This window comes from Mustelus asterias, chromosome 6 (genome assembly GCF_964213995.1).
Source record: "Mustelus asterias chromosome 6, sMusAst1.hap1.1, whole genome shotgun sequence".
Classification (NCBI taxonomy): domain Eukaryota; kingdom Metazoa; phylum Chordata; class Chondrichthyes; order Carcharhiniformes; family Triakidae; genus Mustelus; species Mustelus asterias.
Window position 1 is genome coordinate 84,784,679 of NC_135806.1, and position 25,055 is coordinate 84,809,733.

At 38.9% G+C, this 25,055-nt stretch overlaps 1 protein-coding gene across 5 annotated transcripts in view; it reads right to left on the minus strand.

The window, feature by feature from the left end:
• Positions 1–202: 202 nt before the first annotated feature.
• dcp2 (decapping mRNA 2) overlaps positions 203–25,055 on the minus strand; it is a 36,935-nt gene continuing 12,082 nt past the window's right edge. For 2 of the 5 annotated variants that reach the window (XM_078214658.1, XM_078214655.1), the window contains exons 4-11: positions 18,758–18,856; positions 18,010–18,162; positions 16,746–16,858; positions 16,277–16,387; positions 14,848–14,986; positions 12,082–12,189; positions 8,590–8,641; positions 5,581–8,464 (exon numbers count right to left, since the gene is read on the minus strand). In XM_078214658.1, coding sequence (XP_078070784.1) covers positions 8,289–8,464; positions 8,590–8,641; positions 12,082–12,189; positions 14,848–14,986; positions 16,277–16,387; positions 16,746–16,858; positions 18,010–18,162; positions 18,758–18,856 — 951 coding nt within the window. In that variant the 3' untranslated portion in view covers positions 5,581–8,288. Of the gene's footprint in view, positions 2,430–5,580; positions 8,465–8,589; positions 8,642–12,081; positions 12,190–14,847; positions 14,987–16,276; positions 16,388–16,745; positions 16,859–18,009; positions 18,163–18,757; positions 18,857–25,055 lie in introns of those variants that run through there. The other 3 variants (XR_013498181.1, XR_013498182.1, XM_078214657.1) reach the window with 3 other exon arrangements.

Consider the following 25,055-nt stretch of genomic DNA (forward strand, 5'->3'; position numbering starts at 1 on the left):
TCTCCCCCTTCCTAAAATGCACACATAATCTTGGGTCTAAATAAAAAATTTCATAAAAAATACATTATTACAACATTTAAATGTTGAGTGGAACCTTTGAACTTCCATGCATAATCAACTGCATTCTTTAAACACAAATTCACACAGTTGCAATTTAGAACACAAAGATCACGTTCAAAATAAAGAAAGACAACTGACAGAATGCAAATTGATTCTTATTTATTTTTATATGCTCAAAACTGTGTCAAAAATATGGAAATTAAAATTTTAAAATATTCTATTCATAGTTACTACACATGACACTCTAATACAAGTTTTTTTTTAATGGTTTAGGTGCACTGTGTTTCTCTACAGATCTAGGTTTGTTACTTTGCTCTCAAAACTTGAACAGGTAAAAGTGACGAATACAAATTTTACAGTATTAAAAGGATTTCCCAAAGCAAAAGATATGACCATAAAACTGTAAAATCATATTACACAATACCTCTGCTAAATGTAATTCAAAATGGCTTGTTTCACTTATGGTAACTCAAAACAATTTTAGTATAAAAGTAAACTAACACCAAATATGAACAAATCTCAAGATGTAACTCAATCATTTATACAATAACATGAAATACAAAGCCAAGATACTTTCACAGTGTCTATTACTCAAAATGGACCAGTGACAAAGAAAGCACAATCTAAAAATAAACCAAATAACTTGTGGTTTTAAATGTAATTTTAGTCAAACACTGTGGTGAGTTTTGATAGGATTAGCACATTATAATCTCATGTTCCTCCCCTCTTGCCCCCAAGACAAAATAAAAGCTTCAAGGCAACCTCTGATCCACTGACAACAAAAAGCACTTACCAAAAGATTGCTTACTTGCCAGGAAATGGACATCAATTTATGATCATTTCTCTCAGTGCTAATGTATTCTTTTTAAATATAAGGATTCTCTCAAAAATACCACTTCGCAATGACTTCTGAATACCTTTTATAAATATAGAGTATCGCATCTCTGCACCGCAAAAACCTACTGTTTTCCATCACTACACACAAAAATCTAATGTGGCATTTCTGAACAGAAGTTGTATTTTCAGAATCAGAATCCTAATTAAAACCTCAAAATAAGCTAATGAATACACAATGTTATTAATAAACTACACAATATATTTTAAATGGCATTCTACACACTTTCAAGCACAAGTGTGGAAAGATTAAATACCATCAATTTATAGTGAAATCAATCTAGTTTAAAAATATAATCAAATTATTTCTCCGACTAAAATCAGATGAACCATCTAATTTTATCAGATCAGGATTTGAGCTATCAATATTAGAAAATGGAATAAATGCATCTCAAGTTTTGCAATAGGCACACACTTTGCTGCGCATATTTTCAAACTATGCACATTTCATCCAATTGGTGTAATCCAAATGCTCCAGTTTTAAAAAATCCAGATATTTCCACACATTGTTGAAAAAAGAGACATGCTCTAGTAAATGGGTTTAAGGCCACTTTCATAGAATCTCTACACTGCAGGTGGCCGCCATTTGGCCCATTGAGCCTGCACCAACAACAATCCACCCAGGCGCCATCCCCATAACCCCAAGTATTTACCCAACCAATCCTCTGACACTAAGTGTCAATTTAGCATGGCCAATCCACCTAACTCACACATCTTTTGACTGTGGGAGGAAACCCATGCAGACACGGGGAGAATGTGCAAACTTCATATGGCCATCCAGAATTGAATCCAGGTCTCTAGTGTGTGAGGCAGCAGTGTGCCATTGTGCCACCCACTTTATGACCTGAAAAGGACCCAAGTCTACCTCATGCTTCTTTGTAATAGGTGAAGCTGGTCAATTCACACTGATACAAGACAATAGCAACACAAGCGGTTTTCCACCAACAGCATGCTGCCATCATGCCGAAAAGGCATCTTGCCTACCACACATAACAGAAACATCGTATCTGCATTTCAGTGTGATGCCAGGCACATCGGATGTATGCCCAACCACTGGCAGGTCAAATCAAACAGCACATCCCTTTGGTTGTTCGCAATAGACAAGAATACTGACTACTGATTCAATCCATGCTTGCAAAACTCAGAACATAACGTCTCATGTTAGATTGATTCCATGATTGGGCAGCATCTATTGATCAATATTGAGTGTGCTAAGAATTATACAAACAATCAAATTAAGATCATCAGTCAGGCTCACAATGTCGCTCACTAATACTTATTAGAGGATATATCTATTCATATGCAAAGTTCTATCCTCTGCAGGCAAAAGGAACATGTTCAGACATTGCACCTTTTTTGAATAAGCAAAAGCATGGCACATCTTGACCAATCTGTGCCAACTTGTCAATCAATACCGTTTTCTCAAGCAGTACAAACTGTTGTTCGCTTTGAAATTTGTCATTTTTCCACCTGTCCTGTTAAGTACAAGACAAAAGAACTTTAACAGCATGTCTCTTTTTAAAGCAATACAAGTTCTGTTATACCAAACCTGTGTTTCCAGATCTGTATAAGTTTTTATATTCTGTACAAGTTTGGCTCTTTGTAATTTAATGATTAGAATTAGTACACTTGTGTAAATCCACAAAAAACAAAGACAGCATTTAAAATAAAATTTTAAAAAATACCATGGAACATGCTTGATATGTATGCTGATGTTGTATTAGACTCATTTACTACTTAAAATTGCAATATTTAAAGCTGTAGTGCATACTCCTGTCTCTCATTGGCCTAATTGATAGAATGATAAAATTGATGTTTATCTTTATTTGCATTCATTGCCACGAGAAGTTATATTTATTGGGTTCAGCTTACAGTTCAATTTGTTCACTTCCATTTAAGAGCAGCCCAACTGCATCTTAAATACACCCAGTGTTACCGTTCTTACCCCAAATTCTATATACCTGTAAACAATGTACTGGAGATATGCACCACAATCTACATCATCTTCAAAAGCAGTCATTATTTTAAGCATTTGAAATAGTGATTTAAATTTCTTTTCCCCCTCAATCTGATATGATTCTCAATTACAACACAGTTATTTCATATTATTGAGCATTTTTTTCATCTTGAACTTGGTGACAAAATAGATAATATATTATTGTTTTCCAATGAGTCTAACCAGCTCCTCTTGACATTCAATTCTCATAACATTGCTGAGTTCCCTACTTCCCACTATTAGCATCCTGGGAGTTACCACTGACCAGAAACTGAACTGGACCAGCCATATAAATACTGTGGCTACAAGAGCAGGTCAGAGGTTGGGGAACTCTTGAGTCTAACCTACTTCTTGACTGCCCAAATCTTGTCCACCATCTTCAAGGTACAAGTCATGAGTGTGATGGAATACTCTCCGCTTGCCTGCATTGGTACAGCGCCAACAACACACAAGAAGCTCAACACCATCCAGGACAAAGCACACTTGATTGGCACCCCATCCACCATTGTAAACATTCACTCCCTTCACCACCGAGGCACAGTGGCAGCAGTGTGTACCATCTACAATATGCACTGCAGCAATTCATCAAGGCTCCTTTTGACAGTACCTTCCAAATCTGTGACCCCTGTTTTACACTATTCAGGGCTTCAAGATAGGCAACATGATATCTCAAACAAATTTGAAGAAACTACTTCTGCACTGAAAACGTAAATAAGTCTGAGCACTTGCAAACCAATTTCAGACAAAGTTGTGGAAAATAAGGCATACAATGCAATAAGGCAAAGAGCAAGGAAAAAGCATCAGTCTAGAAATTAATCTAAATTGAACTTGAAGGTCAAGTGCAGGTGAAGGCTTCACAGTTATCTAGTAATTTTTATTTTGAGAAGTGAACCTATGGGACAGTGCTGGCAGGTTTCAGTAAAAACTACAATCCATTTAAGTCCCATTTTATGAAACCATTTATGCGATAATAACCTATTAAAATTGTTCCATAATTTGCAAAGACTCAATTTTACTTCTATCCAGTGTCTTGATGCAACTCTGAAACCTTCACAAGCCTGTTTAAAATATATAAGCACAACAGTTTCAGAACAGCTGTTACATCATTGCAAGTCAATTTTAAAATAGATGAAGTTTACTGAGGAACAAATTTTGTTTCTATCCTTTACTACCAAGATTTTGAATATTTTTGCATATTAAATGACGATCAAAATCCTTTGCCTACTATTTAACCACCTGAAATGTTAGTTTCACATCAGGGACCCGAGTTAAACTTATTTCATAGGTAGGGATACTATACTTAGTCATAGTGAGATCAAAGTATGTCTGTAACAGAGCAAATAAATGTTTACTCTTTATATTGCTCTTGATAAATGTGTTTTGTTCAAAATGGTGGGTTGAGAGAAGCAGTTGAGCAAAAAACAAAAAGACTAGAATACGTTTTCCATTCCTTCACATCAACTACAATTTGCATTTATACAATTCCTTTAATGTAGTAAAAAAATGTCCCAAGCTGCTTCACATGAGCTTTATCAAACATTTGACAACATGCCACTTGAGAAAACATTAGGACAGGTTATCATAAGCTTGGTCAATGCAGCAGGTTTAAAATGAGCATAGGGGATGAAGAGGTTTATCAAAGGAATTCCACAACTTGAGGGCCAGGCACTCAAAGCATAATCAACAATTGTGATGTGATGAATTTGGGGGAAGTGCAAGCAGCCAGAATTGGAAGATTGTAGGACTGGGATAAGTTACATAGGTAAGGAAGGGGTTGTCATAGAGGGGTTACTAACAAGGGTAAGAAGTTTACTACCAAAACATGATTGGATCTGGAGATAACGTGGACAGCAAACACTCACATGATTGGTGAATCATACTTGATGGAAGTTAAGACATAGATATTAGTTTTGGTTGAGTTCAAGTTTAATGAGCATATAAGATTGGAAGCCAGCCAGGAAAGCACTGGAATAGTTGAGTCTCGAGGAAATAAAGGCTTAGATGAAGATGTCAGCAACAGTTGAGCTGAAGCAGGGCACAGACAGACACGGGCACAAGCAGCAGAGTCACAAGCCACCACTTTATAAGAATAAAGTGGGAGGATGGGAGGAGGCAGTGGAGGAGCAAGAGACTTTGCATTTTAGTAATAGAGTTGCATTTTAATTATTATAAGCAACAGTGCTGATGACAACAAAATGATATGAATCTTGCAGGCAGATCTCAACAAGTAGGAGATAGATTTCTAAAATCTTCCCGTTTATCCAATTGTATGAAATTAATTAATAATCCCAATACACAATTAATTAGTGTACTTTATACGATTCCAATTTTGCATTTTCCAAGTTATAAATATGCAAGGATTTATTTTTTTCAATTAGTTAATCTTTACTCATACCTGCAGCCTGTGTAATAACTTGAAGCAACACTGAGCCAATAAATTTATCAACTTGAACCACAGATAACGCTGGCAGTTACCCAAAACATTTCACCGCACAATAATTTTGACATATCCAATGTTAATTGTTATGTCATATCCCATAATCTGTACTGAGAAAATTCACATTATAAAATTTGATTGCACTTTAACCAAAGTGAAATGAATTGAAGGCAGTGGGATCAAGTAATTTTTTAAAATTTTAACACAGATGTTTTATTTTGTCCTTTGAATAGTTAATGTTTTAATAAAACAGTATTTAACAGACATTTCTAATTTTGTAATTCAGTGCTATTGTAATATTTCTGGGGTAACCTTTTGGATAAAACTGTCTTAGGCATGAAGCTTTATAAACAAATCAGGAGCCTCAACCACCCAGAATTTTTTTTTAAAAAGTTGATTAAGCTTTAGAGAACAGAAATTTCACCATAATACTTCTGTTATGCATTGAGGTCAGAATAAAAGACAAGAGGCCTGGAGGTTCTGCTCTGCTGTACAGCTTTTCTTCAACACACAATTGTCCAAAAATCAATGAAACCAGCACAAAAGATTGCAGAATTTTGAGCACAGATTGAATGTCCACGTTTGTTTGCGCTAGTTTAAAAAGTAATATTGTGGTCACCAAATTGGCGTGTGTTCATATTGAGTTAACTACTGTTTGGAGTTTCTGCTAATTGCACTTGTTTGAAAGCCTTCACAGAGACTCTAAAATTTAATCTGATTCTTTTGGATAAAAGGACACTAAGAGATACATTATAAAAGCATTTGTAAAATTCCCTTGTTAATTTACTATGAAACTGACTACAGTATTCCATTATAACTAGGCTCTGTAAATATTTTTGAAGTTATTTTCAGATGTTTAAATTCAGGTTACTCATAGGCGGTCGACATAGTTTAAAATATTTTTGTGATTAAACCAATTTGCAGCTGTATAATTAAATTGCACCAAGTAACCACTCTTAAATATTTCAACAGATTAAAAAATACACTACAAAACACTGCCCAATTGCACTGGCTCCTGGAGAATGTGTGTTCGTCAACATGCAAATGAGCTTTAGCACAGAATTGAGAAACAAAAAATTCTCAAAAATAGCACATTCATGGGTGTAATTTGCCAGATTGTTGATTATGCCCAAAACTAAAATTTTACCACCAGACCTTGAGAGACTTGTAAGAGTTTCATTCAGTTTTGAAACAATTTCCCACCCAAGGATTCTATTCTATTGTAATTGATTTTATTTTCAATAAAAGCTCAAAACAGTCTATCTCAACACGTTATCACCCTCTTCAAAGGGTGAATGATGAAAACGGGACAAGCAAAATAAGTGTATCCCTTATCATAACAATATTGCCACGATTTTAAAATTAAAACTTTTATAAAACTCAATAAAGCGTAGTTATTTGTTATTAAACAGTCTACTATCATAAATTAGTTGGATGCCACTTCTGCATTAACTGTATGTACTATAATGTTAAATAGAGAAGTTGAGCAGGATTATCACACATTGAAAATAAATTCAATTTCACAATCTTTTACATTTCTCGAAATATAAAATCAATTATAATAAACCATCATTTCTGCAAAGGGACTGGTTTTGGGGCGTACAACTGACTTCAGCAAAAAAAAAGGTAATGGCTTTTGAGGTTTCTTTTGTCTACAGTAGGATAGCAGTCAAGATTGCATGTCGATTGCACGAATTAGCTGGAAAGGGACTAGAAATTACTTTTTTTTAAAAAAAGTGTCCTTCATCTCACTAAGTCTATTCCCAAAATGAATTCAGATAACTTTGTGCAGTGGAGCAATATTCAAAGATGATTAAGACTGATGGAATTTTAACCAGTGACTGTCCATCCTTTAGATCTCCAATGTGCAGGGTCAAGATTTGTGACTTATCACATCAAGTGCGTTATCTAGTCCAGAGTTTCTTTTTTAATAAAACATTAAACATAGTCAAGGGAATCAATAGGTTCAATAAATGGAATTGTTGCTAAGCCACTTGTAATATTTTTAAGTAGATAGATTATTGGAACTTACAGACCAAGGAATTCTATGCAATCTAAACATTGATTCATTAATGGACTGAATGACTAATAGGACAAGGTAATATTCTCAACAATGAGTCTGAAAAGGTTTTTAAATTCAGTCAGTTTTTCATTTTAACAATGAACTTCTAGAGTGTTAACATATCTGACCCATGTATGAGGAATTTCCCTGAAACTGTACCAAAGGTACTGAATACATTGAAGGAAAAAAACATTTAATACCACTGGGTCTGGGGAAAACCATCAGAAATGAACAGTCAATAAGCTGAAAACACAGTCGAATACATCCTGTAACTACAGCAACACTGAAGACCATTCTAACAAAACAGAACAATGGAAAGGAGCAATAAGTACCCATAATCTGGTTCATGAATACCACCATAAATGTGATTCATTAAACTGCATTAAACAGAAGTATAATGCTGCAACAATCTATTCTGTTCTGTATTTCCAAATACCCACTCAGAACACCAGATATCTTTCAGCTGCATTTGCACATTCAGCAGAAAATGTCATATCCAAGCTAAAGTCATGGGTAAGAAGGGGATAACCCAAAAGAAATAAGGAAGAAAATAATACTTAGAAAAAAAAAATTCCTCTCCAATATTGCACTAATCACCTAAAAAGAAAACCAATGGCCAATTCCAAGGACTGAATAGGTTCCCCTCTGTACAAAGGCTAAATTGCATTAAACATTACCTCATCGCACTTATTTCTGCTCGCTTTTTAAAAACCCCACTCTATGTTTTAAAATCCTTAGGACTCAGGAACACCCAAGGGTCAAAAGGTCAGTTTTTCATCGATCTTGTAACTTGTTCCATGCAACCTTATGATCTCTTCATGTCAAAGCCCAATCTTCTGTCATAGGTCAAAGCATTTCATAATTGCATCTCGATCAAACTTGAAGCTGAGAAACGCCCTGGATGAAAAACTAAAATTGGAGTGTCCACTGCAGGAATCAGAGAGATCAGAAGTTGATATGCATGTCCCAGTATATTCCAAGAACTGATTAGAGCTGCATAGTTCACAGACTGCATCTAAGTGGAAAAAAATATATATTTCCATAACCACAGACAAAATGGTTTTAAAAATATGAATAAACATTAACATAATTTAGTGGTACTTATTTACAACATTGGAGGATATTTTTCACAGATCATACCCATTTCAAAATTGTCCTGCAATCGTCTTGGCTGAAGCTTTTTATCAGATTTCTGAAAGATTTTAAAAGAAACAAGCAAATGTTTACTAACAGATGGCTGTTAAGACATTGTGGATATAGCACAAAAACATAGCACAATACAGGAATTAGCATGAGTCCACAAGTTACATATCTGCATTAGGTAAAGAAGCGCATGCCAGAAATAGGTTAAGTGACTGGTTAATGGAAGGTAGATCAGTTAACAGAGGCCGTGTATTGGGAATATTCAGCTTATAGTAAAGTGCTATCATTAAACCTTTGAAGAAATAACGTGGAATAACTTCTCTGCATTTCACTTAAAAATATATATCAAAATCAATATTATGCTAAAATATTACAAATACATACATTGATAACTGGATTGAGTGTTTTAACTTCTGACCACTTTCTAAAATAATATTATACATTTGCAAGGGAATGCAGACAATGTTTCAAGTTTGAATTCAATATCTAATAATGCACTGGTGGGTAATCCATGCAGCAGGCTATATTTTTCTTTAAATATGAATAAATGTATGGAATCTTTCAAAATGACCAGAAAGAAAGAGAGGAATCCAATCAAAGATGACTGCTTTCAGGGATTAGTACCAAATGGATCAATTGATGCTGAACATCAGACTTGGTCCTTAATTTTTTGAAGGAATGTTTGATCCACAACCACCTCAAAGATTCAAGTTGTTTTAAGTTTTCACCTTTCTTCTTCTGAAGAGGATGTTTCATACAGGAGGTACAGTTTTACAAGTATCAGAATTATTCTCGTACTTCAACAAAATGGCTTTACTTTCCTTGACTGGAGACAGGATTAGATTTGGTTATGATGGCGCCATATTTGAGTTATCTGATTCTGTCTTCACAATCACATTTGCACTAGAGGGAAATTGGTATCATTTGACACCAAAAACAACTGATTTTTCCCTCGTCTAATCCAGAGACCGCACAGACCAACTTCAATGCCTCTGTCACTACTTGGCTCATATCAGCAAGTTCAAAAGGCCACAGACCAAATATGCACCTTTCTGAAGCTGCATGACACCGTAACATATTGTAAACTGGAGTTTATGGATAAAACATTCTTAAATCTGAACTCTGAAGTCATATGGGGCTTGATTTTACCACCTCGCTGCACCCAGAAAACAGCGCAGCGGGCCGTGAAACTAGCTTGCCATGTTAAAAATCCGATTTGCACCCGATGCTAAATGGTTTCCAATCTGCACGGCCGCATCCAAGTGGCGCGAACAGCTTCACGCCCTATCTAGCATGAGATTGACTGGGTTTCAATATCATTAGAGCTCAGCCATCATGTGGGATGGGGTGGGGGGGGCTTGCATGGGTTTGAGGGGGGGCCTCATGCCAGTCTGGGTATCTCTGAGGGTTCTCAGGTTGGGATCGCTGCTGGCTTGGGGTCCGTGTTGTGCACATTCCCCCTGGACGCTGATCGACCCCCAAGGGTTGTATATGCATTAATCCCATTAATGTCGTTCTGGCTGATCTGCCATCTGTCTGCTGGGCAGGCTCTGTGGTGTATTGCCGACTTTCCATCCCAGGCTCCACAAACAGTAACAAGCACCAGGCTGGGCAGCTGTCACCCCAATCTAGTGAACTCTGCTGATGTTAACACAGCTCCTCACACTGCATGGACTCTGCAGTGCTCCCTGCAATGGCCATCACCCATCACATGGAAGTCATGAGAGTGCTTCTCCACCATCTGTCTGAACATCAAACCATTCCTGGAAAGCAGTGCACCAGTCATTCAGGTCCATGCAACGGTCAGTAGCCCATTGAGGTGGCACGTAGGTCCCAGCAAATCCTTTAATGAGCTGCCTGCAGAATGTGTCTCAGCAAGGAGACAGTGCAGCACCTATGCCGGGTCCACAGCAGGAGGACACCTGCTCCCTTTGGCAGTAAAGGTCAAGGCGGCCCTCAATCTCCACATCACTGGGTCCTTTCCAGGCCTCCGGTAGAGACCTCTGTGGCATCTCATAGTGCTCTGCACACAAGTGCATCCGTGAGATGACGCCCGGGCAGTCAACTACATCCATTTTGACGTGGACTGAGCCCAAGGCTTCGCTGTCATCTCAGAGATACCCCATGTGCACATCCACGGAATGCATGTCACTCTGCAGGCCCCATACGATGAAGGGGTGCTCTTTATTAATCAGAAGATACTCCACTCTCTGATCGTTCAGATAGTGTGTGACCACCAGCTGAACATCATGCAGGTGTGCGCACGCCACCCAGGGAGCGTGCACAATAGTTACATCTTGCGCAGCTCGGACATCCCCGGGGTCTTTAAGGACCATCCTAGGCTGCTAGGATGGCTCATGGGGAACAAGGGCTACATGCTGCGGTCATGGCTGATGATGCCGGTGCGGAGGCCTGAGACCGAGATTTGGACCTGCTACAATGAGACCCACACTATCACCCAGTCCAGTGCTGAGTGGTGCATCGGACTGCTGAAGATGCGGTTCCGCTGCCTGGACTGTTCTCGCACGGCCCACTACTACAGCAGCCAGGGTCCATTAGGGCAGGATGGCAAGGGAGGTTCTCATCGTCAGAAGGTTCTCCCATTAGGTGGTGTGGGGTCCACCAGTTCCAACCTCCCTCCAATCCACTCCAGGAGCCTTCAACCCCACCTGTTGTCCATAACCCCCCGCCATGGGTCTCAGCTGATGCCAGGGTGCACATCTGAGGTGGTCAGCTGTGTTCTGTGCCCCATGGCCTGTGATGCCTTTGGCAGGTGTCCCCCAAGGGTCCAGGACCTGAAGGACCTATGCCAATTCAGTTATCACAGATGTAGCCGTGCCACCTTGTTCAGATGCACCGGTGTCAGGAAGGGGGGGTGGGGACAGTAGTGGGAGATCAGGGTGCATGTACAATGGCGCTCCAATAGCTCTTCAGCTGGCTTCCCCGGTGAGCTCCAGCTCCGTCCTTCCCCAATTGTTTGGTGAGAGTTGCATCCTGGTTTTTTTTTTGCACTAAGTGCCATTAGATTGCGACTTGCAGCACGCAGAAAAAAACCGGTGCAATTCTCTGCCGTTTTCTTGCTCATTCAGCCCTTAGAATCTTTTTGTAAAATCGTACCCTAAATCTTGGCTAGCCACGAAATGTATGTCACAACCAGAGTTATCAACTTGTCTCCACGCTGCAGGAGCAGTATAAATTGGGGTCACCATTAGCCAAGGACAACTATAAAGACTCTGGTACACAATCTGAAAATATTATGATTGTACAAATGTGCTGAAACACCCTACCAATTTGCTAAAATGTGATGCAGATCTGAAATGGCTTTTTTTCAGAACATCAACATACTAAACTTAAGATGTGAGCTTTTTCCTTCATTATAAATAACACTGACTGTTGGAATTATAAACATACCTTTTTCCTTTCCACAAATATTTTCCATTTTCACTAGAGCAATTCAGAATTTTGACTAAATGTATAGCAAAAACTCACCAATATCTGATATTGTTTGACTTGCTGATTATTTACTCCATTAGGTTTCTTCTTCTGGTTTGGAATATCTTGGTACTGCTTTCTTCCATTACTTCTGACATTATGTGACTAATATAAAATTAACAAAAGTTTAAAAAGTAAATAAACTTAAAATCACTTGCTTCACTCCATTTAAATGGCAGTGCCCACCAGCAGAGCAACTTTCCTACAAATGAAGATATCTACACCTCATTTATTTCAGAAATATTAAATGAGTACTTTGCATCAGTCTTCACTTTTAAAAATTATACTTAATTGTTAGATGTTAATGATGTCATTAAAACTGTTAACATAGATAAACATATTGTTTTAGATAGAATTAGGAACTTGAAAATAGATAAAGGTGAGCCGGATAGTATCTACCTGAAAGTACTCAAGGAGAAGAGACAACTGTTATGAAAACCCCTTGAACTAATATTCAAGTAGTTCACTATATTCTGGGATTGTTGCCTTCAATTTAAAGGATAACCATAATCTTTATAAAAGAATTGCAATTATATAGGAACTTTCATAACCACTGGACATCCCAAAGAGCTTTACAGCTAATGAAGTACTTTTGGAAGTGTTGTCACTGTTGTAATGTAGAAAACATGACAATTAATTTGTGCACAATGAGATGCCACAAGCAGCTACGCGATAATGACCAATTTTGTGTGTAACAGAAACAGAAAATGCTGGAAAATCTCAGGTCTGACAGCATATGTGAATAGAGAACAGAGCCAACGTTTCGAGTCTGGATGATACTTTGTCAGAGCTCTGAAATGTTAGCTCTAAAAGGTCTTCTAAAGGTTATTTATTACTGTCACAAGTAGGCTTACATCAACACTGCAATGAAGTTACTGTGAAAATCCCTTGGTCGCCACACTCTGCCACCTGTTCAGATACACTGAGGGGGAATTTAGCACGGCCAATTTGCCTAACCAGCACATCTTTCGAACAATGGGAGGAAACCCATGCAGGCACAGGGAGAATGTGCAAACTCCACACAGTAACCCAAGCCAGGAATTGAACTGCGCGCTGAGGCGCAGCAATGTTAACCACTGTGCCTCCGTGCCGCCCTTTATTCTCTCTCCACAGATGCTGTCAGACCTGCTGAGATTTTCCAGAATTTTCAGTTATTGTTTCAGATTCCAGAATTTGCAATAATTTGGGTTTTTTTTGTGTGATGTTGATTGAAAGAAGAATATCATTGAAGAGAGAATATTGGCCAGGATACCAGGAATAACTCCCTTGCCCTTTGAGATAGTGCCATGGAATCTTTATGTTCATCTAAGAGGGCAGGAACAGCTCCAGTTTAATGTCTCACCTAAAAACAGTATCACAGACAATGCAGCACTCATTCAGTACTGCGCTACAGTGGCAGCCTGGATTGTTGTGCTCAGTCCTGGAGTGGGGCTCTGACTCACAACCTTTGGATTGGTCAGTGACACACTTGACTCTCAAAGAAATAGATAGTGTTTGAGTATACACTTCCCATTAGTAAGTTTAAGACCACCAGTGGTCAGAATTTTAGGTTGTGCAAGGTAAGAGAACTGTGGTTATGGGCTTGCACAGTGGATGCCGATTCACTGAATTAGACCAATTGAAAGCTGGACCCCTTTCTGGGTGGGGGGCAAATCACAACATATAAAAGGTAAATGCTACATAGAATTCTCCGAGCCAGAGTAAATGTCCAGAACTAATTTTAATTACCCAATGGGAGGGTAAAGAAAATTTCCAGATTGGCCTAGGTTTTTAAAATTTGCTTCCTTGCCACTCCCAGCAGATCATGTGGTTTTGGGCGGAGGGGGAAGCACAAATATTATGATGCACAAAATATCAATTGCGGGGATTGGAATGGATAGACCAGAGGATTTCTTCCTGTCCATTATTATTCCTAACTTTGTAGTTAACAAATGACCAGGATTTAAGATTATGAATATTTCTTGAAGATGAAAGGGGAAAAATTGAAAACAAAGTTAATACAAAATTTGAAACAGCATGTAGTTGTAGCTCATACTACAAAAATACTCCTGGTATAAATCCGCCCCCCCACCCCAGATACAGCAGATGGTGCTACACCAATATTTTACCTTCAAACAAATGAAATATAACCCAGGTCTTCTTCATTATTTGAAATTGGTTGGTTCTCCATTTCAGCTTACATTTTTTAATTTTTACAATATTTATCTTCAATGTTACTTCTACCTCCTATATTTCATTATCCTCAACATGTTTATTTTAAGTTATGTGCCTGACCTTTGGAGAGCACAAATTCTTAAAAAATATATTTAAAAGAAAAACGGCAAACTTTGGGCAGGGTGCCAGGGTGATTATTAACACAAGATCAGGTCTGAAGCGGGGAGTGGGAAGGCATGGATCAGAACATCAAGCTTCCACTGGTTAGATAAAGGGGTTAGATTTGCAGGCAAGTAAGAAACTTGCCTAAAATAATGAAAAATAATAATTATTCTCTGTTTCTGTACTACATTAAAATTACATGATTATATGTTCAAATTCTATTAATAATTACATATCCAAAATATCTGCCAGAGCTCAATACCTTATGTTTCTAGAATGTTTGCAAGAAGCAAGGTTATAAACAAACATGCAAGACTGATGCTAGCAAACCACCCTAGTGAGTCTGTAAAGCTTTAGTGCTTTATGCTATATTTAATTGATTTTTTTTTAGATTTACTCAACTTGCACTCCACAGGAAGTCTAGATATTTTGGTCAGTTAATATTACCTTTGCCTTTGTGGTCTCAGAGGTATCACACAGATTGCTTTGGCTGAAAGGCTTCTGCTGTGGTCTGTGTTTATTGGAACATCCCAATTGCTCTCCTGTGAAACTCTCAAGTAACTGTGGATTTTGCCGTACCCTTGATCTACGAAACATAAATACGCACAGATTTTAAGGCAGGTGTTTCAGGTTGATGTCCAATTCTCAGTCTTGTCCAAACCTAAACCACATCTCCAGAAAAGTTATTAGATCATATCTATTGTTATTAATGTTTCCAGGTCTCCAATAATTTTGAATGCTTTGTGCATTCACATGCATACTCTAAATCCTGACTCTGATGTAGTTTGTAGCACTGACCTTATTCTTTTCCTGATTTACTAATTTGATTTTTGATGATCTTAGCCCCTTCTACAGTATTTGTTTCTTGCTCTTGGTCATTGCCCATTATTTTCTACTCTTCAGCTAAGCCTTCTGACTATGTCAAAACTGCTTCATTAACTGGCCCCACTTCAATTTCCCCATAGCCATCTCCACATTAGATTAAATTGTAACCCAATGCTCTATTAACTCTCTTCACAGGGGCAATGGCGCCATTTTGATTCAGCTGAGCCTCTCTCTCCATTCAAAAATTCACCCAGGAATATGAAACCTGTAACAGCTTGCAGTCACACATTAACATTCCTTGTCTTTTTTTAATAACTTTCTCAGCATATGAAAAGGGAATAATCATTATCATATTACCTAATGTGCAATATGAGCAAAATTCATGTGATAAACATTCCTCAATATTGTACACCTTTATTTAATTGTTGGGACTTATAACTTGCTAGATATGAATTCTAGTGATCCTTTTCATTTATAAAAAGAGTAACATCCTATATGCCCACTTCAAGGGCTAAGGAGAACAGATTGAGTTTATTTCAGTACGTCACGTTGGAGTTGGATCGTGGAGCAGTGTTTTTCATAGAAATCCACTGTCATATTAGAGTACTGCCAGACCAAAGCAGAACAAAACTGAACGGCTACGTCCTATACTAATATAAAAGATATAAATGCTGCATCACTACATTTATTGAATGCGAACGAGATTACAAAAGACAGTGAGACACTGAAAGCAAGTGACAGAAAGCAGTCACACATGCTCTGGCCGGACGGCACTATATCGACAAATAAATGGTCTTCAATGCATCAGAACCAGAGGAGCAAATAGTGGTTTAAACCACAGTCCAAGTTCAATGTATTAAAAAAATGGCACTCCCAATTTAAAACAAATCGCTGAATTTTCAGTTTTTAATATTCGGAAAACAAATTCAGCTGTTGAGTAATAGCATCTCTTCAATACTTTCCCAACAAAAAGAAAATTGCAGAATACTAGCAAAGTCCAAAGCTTTCAAATGTCAGTCATGTCTGTCATCCAAAATACGCTAACACTTACCTTGCATTGACTTTTTCCAATAAACTTTTGGATGGAGTTGTGCTATTGGATACAAGGCCATCACTATCTGAAGAATCTGCATAGTTTTTGGATATCCAGTCTCTCAGTGGCCTGTATTAATAACAGTTGCATACTTAAAACTCTGAAGTAACTGCTGAACATAAAATTTGCTTCTGTGACAAGATGCTAGGTTTATATCAACAAGATTTACCAAACTTGTAAATCAACAAAATGAGCTTTATAAATGAACAACCTAGCATCAGCCTGGTGCAGTGTGAGGATCTTGTAATTTTCTCATCCAATAATCAAAACAGAAATTTAAATAATGAAAAAAAGCTTCTGGATTGGTAGTGTATACCTTGAAATAACAACCCACCTTAAACAGAAGGCAGAACACAGTTTTGTTAAACAAAATCATAAATTAGGTTTTGTAAGCAAAAAAGATGAGGCATCACACATTCAACTGTACCTTATAAATGGAATAGCCATGAAAAACTTATTTGGTGCTAAACCCAATTTTGACTTGGGAGTCATGTCATTCCTGTGGGATGGCAACTTCTCGATGGAAAACCATTCAATATTCTAAAAACCAAATATATAGAATTAAAAGCTTGCATTTATATAGCACTTCAAAATCTGCCAGCTAGCACCACAGAGCATTTAACAAAAATAAAGGTTGGATGGTCACGACTTAGGGAAAAAGGAGAGAAGCTTAAGCTAGGATAAGAACTTAAGGACGTGATTTAACATAAAAGTATTTTTGCAAGGTTTTGAACGCAAGAAGAGGTGACAAAGCAGAGGAACTGACTTTAGCTGCAGATTACAGCACAGTGGCTGCAGAGGTTATCAGAGGTGGAGCAGCAACATTCAGGGATAAGGAGAATTCCTATATTAAGGTTAGTGAAGTACATACAGCAAAGTAAGGCAGGGTACAGGCATGGAAAAATTTGAAAACGAGATGAGAATTTTGAAATTGACACATTGGGATACGAAAGACTGGAGAAAATGGGATGGGAACAAACTGGCTTTGGGTGAAAGGTCTGGCTATGAGCAAATTGAAACTTGTGGAAGGCTGGTGCGGGAAGGCCAGATAGCAGGCTGAAGACATCAAGCCTCGAGATCAAAGAATGGAGCGGCACAGTAGTTGCTTCAATTCTGTGCAGAGTCTGCATGTTCTCCCCATGTGTGTGTGGATTTTCTCTGCGTGCTCCAATTTCCTCCCACAGTCCAAAAGATGTGCTGGTTAGGTGCATTGTCCATGCTAAATTCTCCCTCAGTGTACCCAAACAAGTGCTGGAGTGTGGCGACTAGGGGATTTCACAGTAACTTCATTGCAGTGTTAATGTAAAGCCTACTTGCGACACTAATAAATAAACTTTAACTTTAAAGAGGAGAATAGGGAGGAGGCAGAAGACAGTCATTTGGGCAGAGTGGAGAAGAAAGCTCAACTTTGGGTTAAACACAATTCCAACGGTCTGCATAATTTTTGAAGATTTAAAGTTTTTTGATAAATCTGCACTTCATATAATAAGCATGATTCAACTGCTGAAGAGAACTTTTGATTACAAGAGATCAAGAGGGCAAAAGAGACATGTACCTATCCTCTTCAACACACTATTCAAAGCAATAAAGCAGTCTTATGACTACTTCATTGAACTACTGCTTCACAAGACTTCTGGGCAATCTTTAGAAATGCAACAAAGACTAAATTTTCAAGTTCAAATATTTTATACCCGGATTTCTCTTCTGGTTTTCGGGTTAAACTTTGTATCCTTTGGAACACCTGGGATTATATACAGTCGAGCTAATTGATCATTTATTCTTTGCTCAATGAAGTCATCTTTACAAATGCGATCTCTTATGTCAAACCCAGTTTCTTCAAGAACCTGAAAGCAGCATATAAAACTTATCACTGAATGTCAAACATACATTACAGATATATGCACTGATTTAATCAAACTCAATACAATTCGATGCTAATTACTTTTTAAACAACTGCACGATATTTAAAGTAATCAAATGAAGAAAGGAAGCATTTTTCCCGGTGCTTCGATCCCCCTCTCAATCTATTTAGCATGGTCTATAGGGGAGGGTTGGCAGAAAGAAAAGTGATGAGATTTTTCCCTTTCAAAAAGTTAATTAAAAAAGGAGGTGCTCCACAGAACACCACTTCTCATCATTATTCACTGACAAAACAATTCAAAACTATACTGAGGAAATTTAGTCATCAATCATTTCTGGCTCTAAAATGTATATATACACATTCTGCATTACGATTGAGAGTTTAGACATTAGCTACTGGCACTTGAATGAAAACCCGCCCAAAAGCTCTTTAAAAATATTTTTGAAATAACAATGCCACAAATTGTTTTAAACAAATTGTCTTAAGATTACAGAGGAGAGATGAAGTAACTTTGCTTAAAGACTTACAATGATCCATATTAAAATGCATTTTCTTTTTAAATGCACATTGTACTTTACCTCTCTCACAGCACAGTCATGTGGGGCCTCCTCTTTGTTCACTTTGCCCTTTGGGAACCCCCATCCAGACTTTGCCAAATAACCCTGAACAAGCAGTACCTACATAAATAGGAACAGCAACAAATTATAAGCTGCTTTGTTTACAAAACATTTAACATTTTAATACCATTTTTTTAAAGTTGGTACTCGGAAAGGTATGGGATCAACAAAAAGGAGACAACATTCCTCAGAACTTCGCATTTATGTTGTCACCAAGCCATTCTTTATCTTGCAATGGTTTCTCTTCTACATCATTATCTCTGGTGCGCCCACTGGCACTCTCCTATTTCTCACCAACATGCTGTCCCTGGGCAGCATCACCTGAAAGACCCAGTGTTAATTTTCAAAATACATCCAGCTCTACCTCACCACCACCACTGACTCCTCCACTGTTGCTAAATCATCAGATTGCTCATCAGACATCCTATGCTGTATGAGCAGAGATTTCCTCCAATTAGAGTAGACTGGAACCACTGTTACCTTGCTGTAACCACATCCTGCTTCCTGGTCTTAGTCTTGAGATTAAGCCAGTCTGTTCACAGCCTTGGTGTCACATCTGATCCTGAGATGAGCTTTTGACCTCATATTTGTGCCTTCACTAAAACTGTCCATAACCACACCTCCATTGCTCAATTTCACCTCCGCTTTCATTCACCTGCTGAACCCCTTATTCACACCTCTTTACCTCCAGGCTCGACCATTTGAATATACTCCTGGCTGATCTCCCACATTCTACTCTTTGTAAATTTGAGGTCATTAAAAGCTGTTATCTGTGTCTCAACTCACAGCAAGTCCCATTTCCCAATCACCCATGTGCTCACTGACCTACAACAGCTGCTGGTCCAGCAACACCAGGAAGAATTCTTTTCATTCTCATTTTCAAATCCCTCCCTGGCCCTGACCCTCTGTCTGATATCCTCCAGCACCACAATCCTCTTAGATATCTAAAGCATGTCGCCAACTCTGGCCTATTGTTCACTGCCAATTATAACTGCTCCCTCATCGGTAGGTGTACCTTTTTGCTGCCTGGGTCCCTTCACCTGGAATTCCTTCATTAACTCACCTTTCATTTCTAAGACACTCCATAAAAGTTAGCTTTTTGACGCAATAGTCCTTTGTGTGGCTCGATGTCATACTTAGTTTTAAAGTGCTACTGCAAAGTGCCTTGGGGCACTCCATTATGTTAAAGGTGCTATAAATATAAAAGTTGGTGTTGTTGAGCCAAACTAATTTATTCAGAACATTTGAAAGGAACAATTGTGAATGTGGCAAATTTTGCAGTAAATAAGTTCTTACATGTCCCCCTAAAATTCATTCCAATATCACAGCAATGCACAGTATAATAATTATAAACAGACAGGAGGAAACAGTGACCAAAAATATTAGTTATGAATCGCAATTCCAGTTCCCATTTGCCTCATTTCAGAGGAGTCTTGCAACTGATATTTTTTGAATTAGATTTACAAGTTAAACATTAGATATACTACAGTGGAACCCCGTTGTAACGCGACGGTCGGAGTCCACAAAATGTCATCGCGAATGTTATCGGGGTCGCGCTAAATCACTAAACTGGAAATAGCAAAAAAAGGGTCCATCGCGTGATCGCGTCATATCCAATTTCACGCTAACTCTAATGCTAAGCGCATTACAACGGGGCTCCACTGTATTTAAAAAAGGAGGTCGAGAGAAAACAGGGAATTTTAGACCAGTCAGCCTGACATCAATCCTAAATGGTCTATCCTCAGACTGTGATCCCTGGTCTGGATTCCCCCACCGTCAGGAACATCCTCCCTGCACCTACCGTCTAGTCCTGTTAGAATTTTATAGATTTCCATGAGATCCCCCTCTCTTCCTTCTAAATTCCAAATATAATCCTAACAAATGCTAGAGGGGAAATGTTAGAGTCCATTGTAAAAGATTTAATAGCAGAGCACTCGGAAAACAGTGGCAGGGTCAGCCACAGACCACGTGGATCTACGAAAGGGAAATCATGCTTAACTAGAATCATGTCTACTAGAATTCTTTGAGAATCTAATAGAGTCAATGAGGGGGGGGGGGGTTGTGGATGTGGTTTATTGGCACTTTCAGAATGCTTTTGACAAGGTCCCACATAAGAGATTAGCGTGTAAATTTAAAGTGCAATGGATTAGTAGTGTATTGAGAAAGATCTGGTTGGCAGACGAGAAACAAAGAGTAGAAATATACGGGTCTTCTTCCAAGTGGCAGGCAGTGACTTGAGTGCTAGGACCCCAGCTATTCACAATGTATATTATTGATTTAGATGAACTAAATGTAATACCTCCAAATTTGTACATGACACAAAGCTGGGTGGGAGGGTGAGCTGTGAGGAGATGCAGAGACGTTTCAGTGTGATTAGGACAAGTTGAGCAAGTGGGCAAGTGCATGGCAGATGCAGTATAATGTGGATAAATGCGAGGTTATCCATTTTGTTAGCAAAATCAAGAAGGCAGATTATTATCTGAATGGCTATAGATTAAGAGAGGGGAATGTGCAACAAGACCTGGGTGTCCTCGTACACCAGTCGCTGAAAATAAGCATGCAGGTGCAGCAGGCAGTGAAGGCGGCAAATGGTATTTTGGCCTTCAAGTGCAGGAGCAGGGATGTCTTGATGCAATTATACAGGGCCTTGGTGGGACCACACCTGGAATAGTGTGTGCAGTTTCGGTTGCCTTATCTAAGGAAGGATATTCTTGCTATGGAGGGAGTGCAGTTACGGTTTACCAGACTGATTCCTGGGATGGCAGGATTGACATATGAGAAGAGATTAATTTGGTTAGGATTATATTCAGAATTTAGAAGGATGAGAGGGGGATCTCATGGAACCTATAAAATTCTAACAGGACTAGACGGTAGGTGCAGGAAGGATGTTCCCGATGGTGGGGGAGTCCAGAACCAGGGATCACAGTCTGAGGATAGACCATTTCGGACTGATATGAGGAGATACTTCTTCACCCAGACAGTGGTGAGCCTGTAGAACCCTTTACCCCAGAAAGCAGTTGAGGCCAAAACATTGTTTGTTTTCAAAGAATTAGATATATCTCTTGGAGCTAAAGGGGTCAAAGGATATGAGGGGACAGTGGCAGCAGGTTACTGAGTTGGATGATCAGCCATGATCACAATGAATGATGGAGCAGGCTCAAAGGGCCAAAATGCCTGCTTCTGCTACTATTTTTTATGCTTCTACAAACACAATCTGCAGGTAAGTACTAGATATCTTCTCAGGTATCTAGATTGGAGCGTTTTAATCTGTAAAGATAACATTTTCCCATTCATCTTACTGGATGATCTTAGTGCAGTTTTGATAAAAATGTACATTAAAAAATTTAAAATAGATTTCATTATTCATGATCAAATTTGATTGAGTTTTTTGAAGATAGATGAGGGCAGCGCAGTTGATGTTGTCTACATGGACTTTAGCAAGGCCTTTGACAAGGTACTGCATGGTATCTAAATGGATACAAAATTGGTTTCTGTCGGGTGGTTATAGCGGGTTGTTTTTCAAACCGGAAGCCTGTGACCAGCGGTGTGCCTCAGGGATCAGTGCTGGGTCCACTGTTATTTGTCATTTATATTAATGGTTTGGATGAGAATATAGGAGGCATGGTTAGTAAGTTTGCAGATGACACCAAGATTGGTGGCATAGTGGATAGTGAAGAAAGTTATCTCCGATTGCAATGGGATCCTGATCAATTCGGCCAGTGGGCTGACGAATGGCAGATGGAGTTGAATTTAGATAAATGCGAGGTGATGCATTTATCACCTTGATTGAACCAGGGCAGGACTTACTCAGTTAATGGTAGGACGTTGGGGAGAGTTACAGAACAAAGAGATCTAGGGGTACAGGTTCATAGCTCCTTGAAAGTGGAGTCACAGGTGGACAGAGTGGTGAACAAGGCATTCAGCATGCTTGGTTTCATTGGTCAGAACATTGAATACAGGAGTTGGGACGTCTGTTGAAGTTGTACAAGACATTGGTAAGGCCACACTTCGAATACTGTGTAGTTCTGGTCACCCTATTATAGAAAAGATATTATTAAACTAGAAAGAGTGCAGAAAAGATTTACTAGGATGCTACCAGGACTTGATGGATTGAGTTATAAGGAGAGGCTGGATAGACTGGAACTTTTTATCTCTGGAGCGTAGAAGGCCGAGAAGTGATCTTATAGAAGTCTATAAAATAATGAGGGGCACAGATCAGCTAGATAGTCAATTTCTTTTCCCAAAGGAAGGGGAGTCTAAAACTAGAGGGCATAGGTGAGAGGGGAGAGATATAAAAGTGTCCAGACGGGCAATTTTTTCACACAGAGGGTGATGAGTGGCTGGAACAAGCTGCCAGAGGTAGTAGTAGAGGCGGGTACAATTTTGTCCTTTAAAAAGCATTTAGACAGTTACATGGGTAAGATGGGTATAGAGGAATATGGGCCAAATGCGGGTAATTGGGATTAGCTTAGGGGTTTAAAAAAAAGGGCAGCATGGACAAGTTGGGTTGAAGGGCCTGTTTCCATGCTGTAAACCTCTGACTCTATTCAGACTCCATATCATATAGTGTGCAGTAACCAGGTCAAAATGTACTTTTCATACCAATTGGCTGTGTAGTGGGTTGGTTTTTCCTTTTAAATATAACCACAATATGAAAAGGTATATCCAGTATCTCAAATCTTGCTGATTTTGTATAAAGTTTTACTGCTCAGTAGTGAACCCAAGAAATGGCTATTTAACAAATTTGATATATTTAGTTGCATGTATTTTCTGCCTTACAGAAAATACTATCCTTCATAACCTCATATTTCTCAGTATCTTTGTTTCCTCGTTGGCTACAGGTGAGGTCCCAGAGGACTGGAGGATAGCCAATGTTATCCTGTTATTTAAGAAGGGTAGCGAGGATAACCCGGACAATTATAGGCCAGTAAGCTTGATGTCAGTGATAGTGAAATTGTTGGAGAAGATTCTTAGGGATAGGATCAATACACATTTGGAACTGAATGGTCTTATTAGCAACAGACTGCATGGTTTTGTACGAACGAAGGTCATGTCTCACTAACTTGATTGAGTTTTTTGAGGAGGTGACAAAAATAATTGAGGGGGGAAAAGCCGTTGATGTTGTCTACGTGGATTTTAGTAAAGCACTTGACTAGGTCCCTCATGGCAGTCTAGTACAAAAGATTAAATCTCACGGGATCAGGGATGAACTAGCTAGAAGGATTCAGAACTGGCTTGGCCATAGATGACAGAGGATAGCGGTGGAAGGGTGTTTTTCTGAATGGAGGTCTGTAACTAGTGGTGTTCCACAGGGATCAGTGCTGGGACTTCTGCTGTTATATATATATATAAATAAATGACTTCGAAGAAAACGTAGCTGATCTGATTAGCAAGTTTGCAGATGTTACGAAGATTGCTGGAGTTGCGGATAGTGATGAAGATTGTCAGGGAATACAGCTGCATACAGATAGACTAGAAAATTGGGCAGAGAAATGGCAGATGGAATTTAATCCAGACAAATGTGAAGTGATGCATTTTGGTAGATCCAACTCAGGTGGGAGCTACAAAATAAATGGCAGAACCATGAGGAGCTTAGTCACACAGAGATCTGGGAGTACAGGTCCACAGATCCTTAAAAGTAGCTGCACAGATGGAAATGGTGGTGAAGAAAGCATGCTTGCCTTCATCGGCCAGAGCATTGACTATAAAAGTTGGCAAATTATGTTGCAGTTATATAAAACATTGATTAGGCTACATTTGGAATACTGTGTCCAATTCTGGTCTCACTACCACAAGGACGTGAAGGCTTTGGAGGAGTGCAGAAAAGGTTTACCAGGATGTTGCCTGGTATGGAGGGTATTAGCTATGAGGAGAGATTGAATAAACTGGGATTGTTCTTCCTGGAAAGACGGAGGCTGAGGGGTGACCTGAGGAGCATTGATAAGGTGAACAGTTGGAAGCTTTTTCACAAGACAGAAATGACAATTACAAGGGGGCACAAGTTCATGGTGGGGGGAGGGGTTTCACACAGAGTGATGGGGATCTGGAATGCACTGCTAAGTGAGGTGGTTGAGGCAGACACATTAGTGACATTTAAGACTTATCTGAATAGACACATGAACAGGAGGGGAATAGTGGGATACAAGCGGTTAGTCTAGAAAGGACAACGTGATCACTGCAGGCTTGATGGGCCGAAGGGCATGTTCCTGTGCTGTGCTGTGCTGTTCTTTGTATCCACAAGAAGACACTGACACCTCTT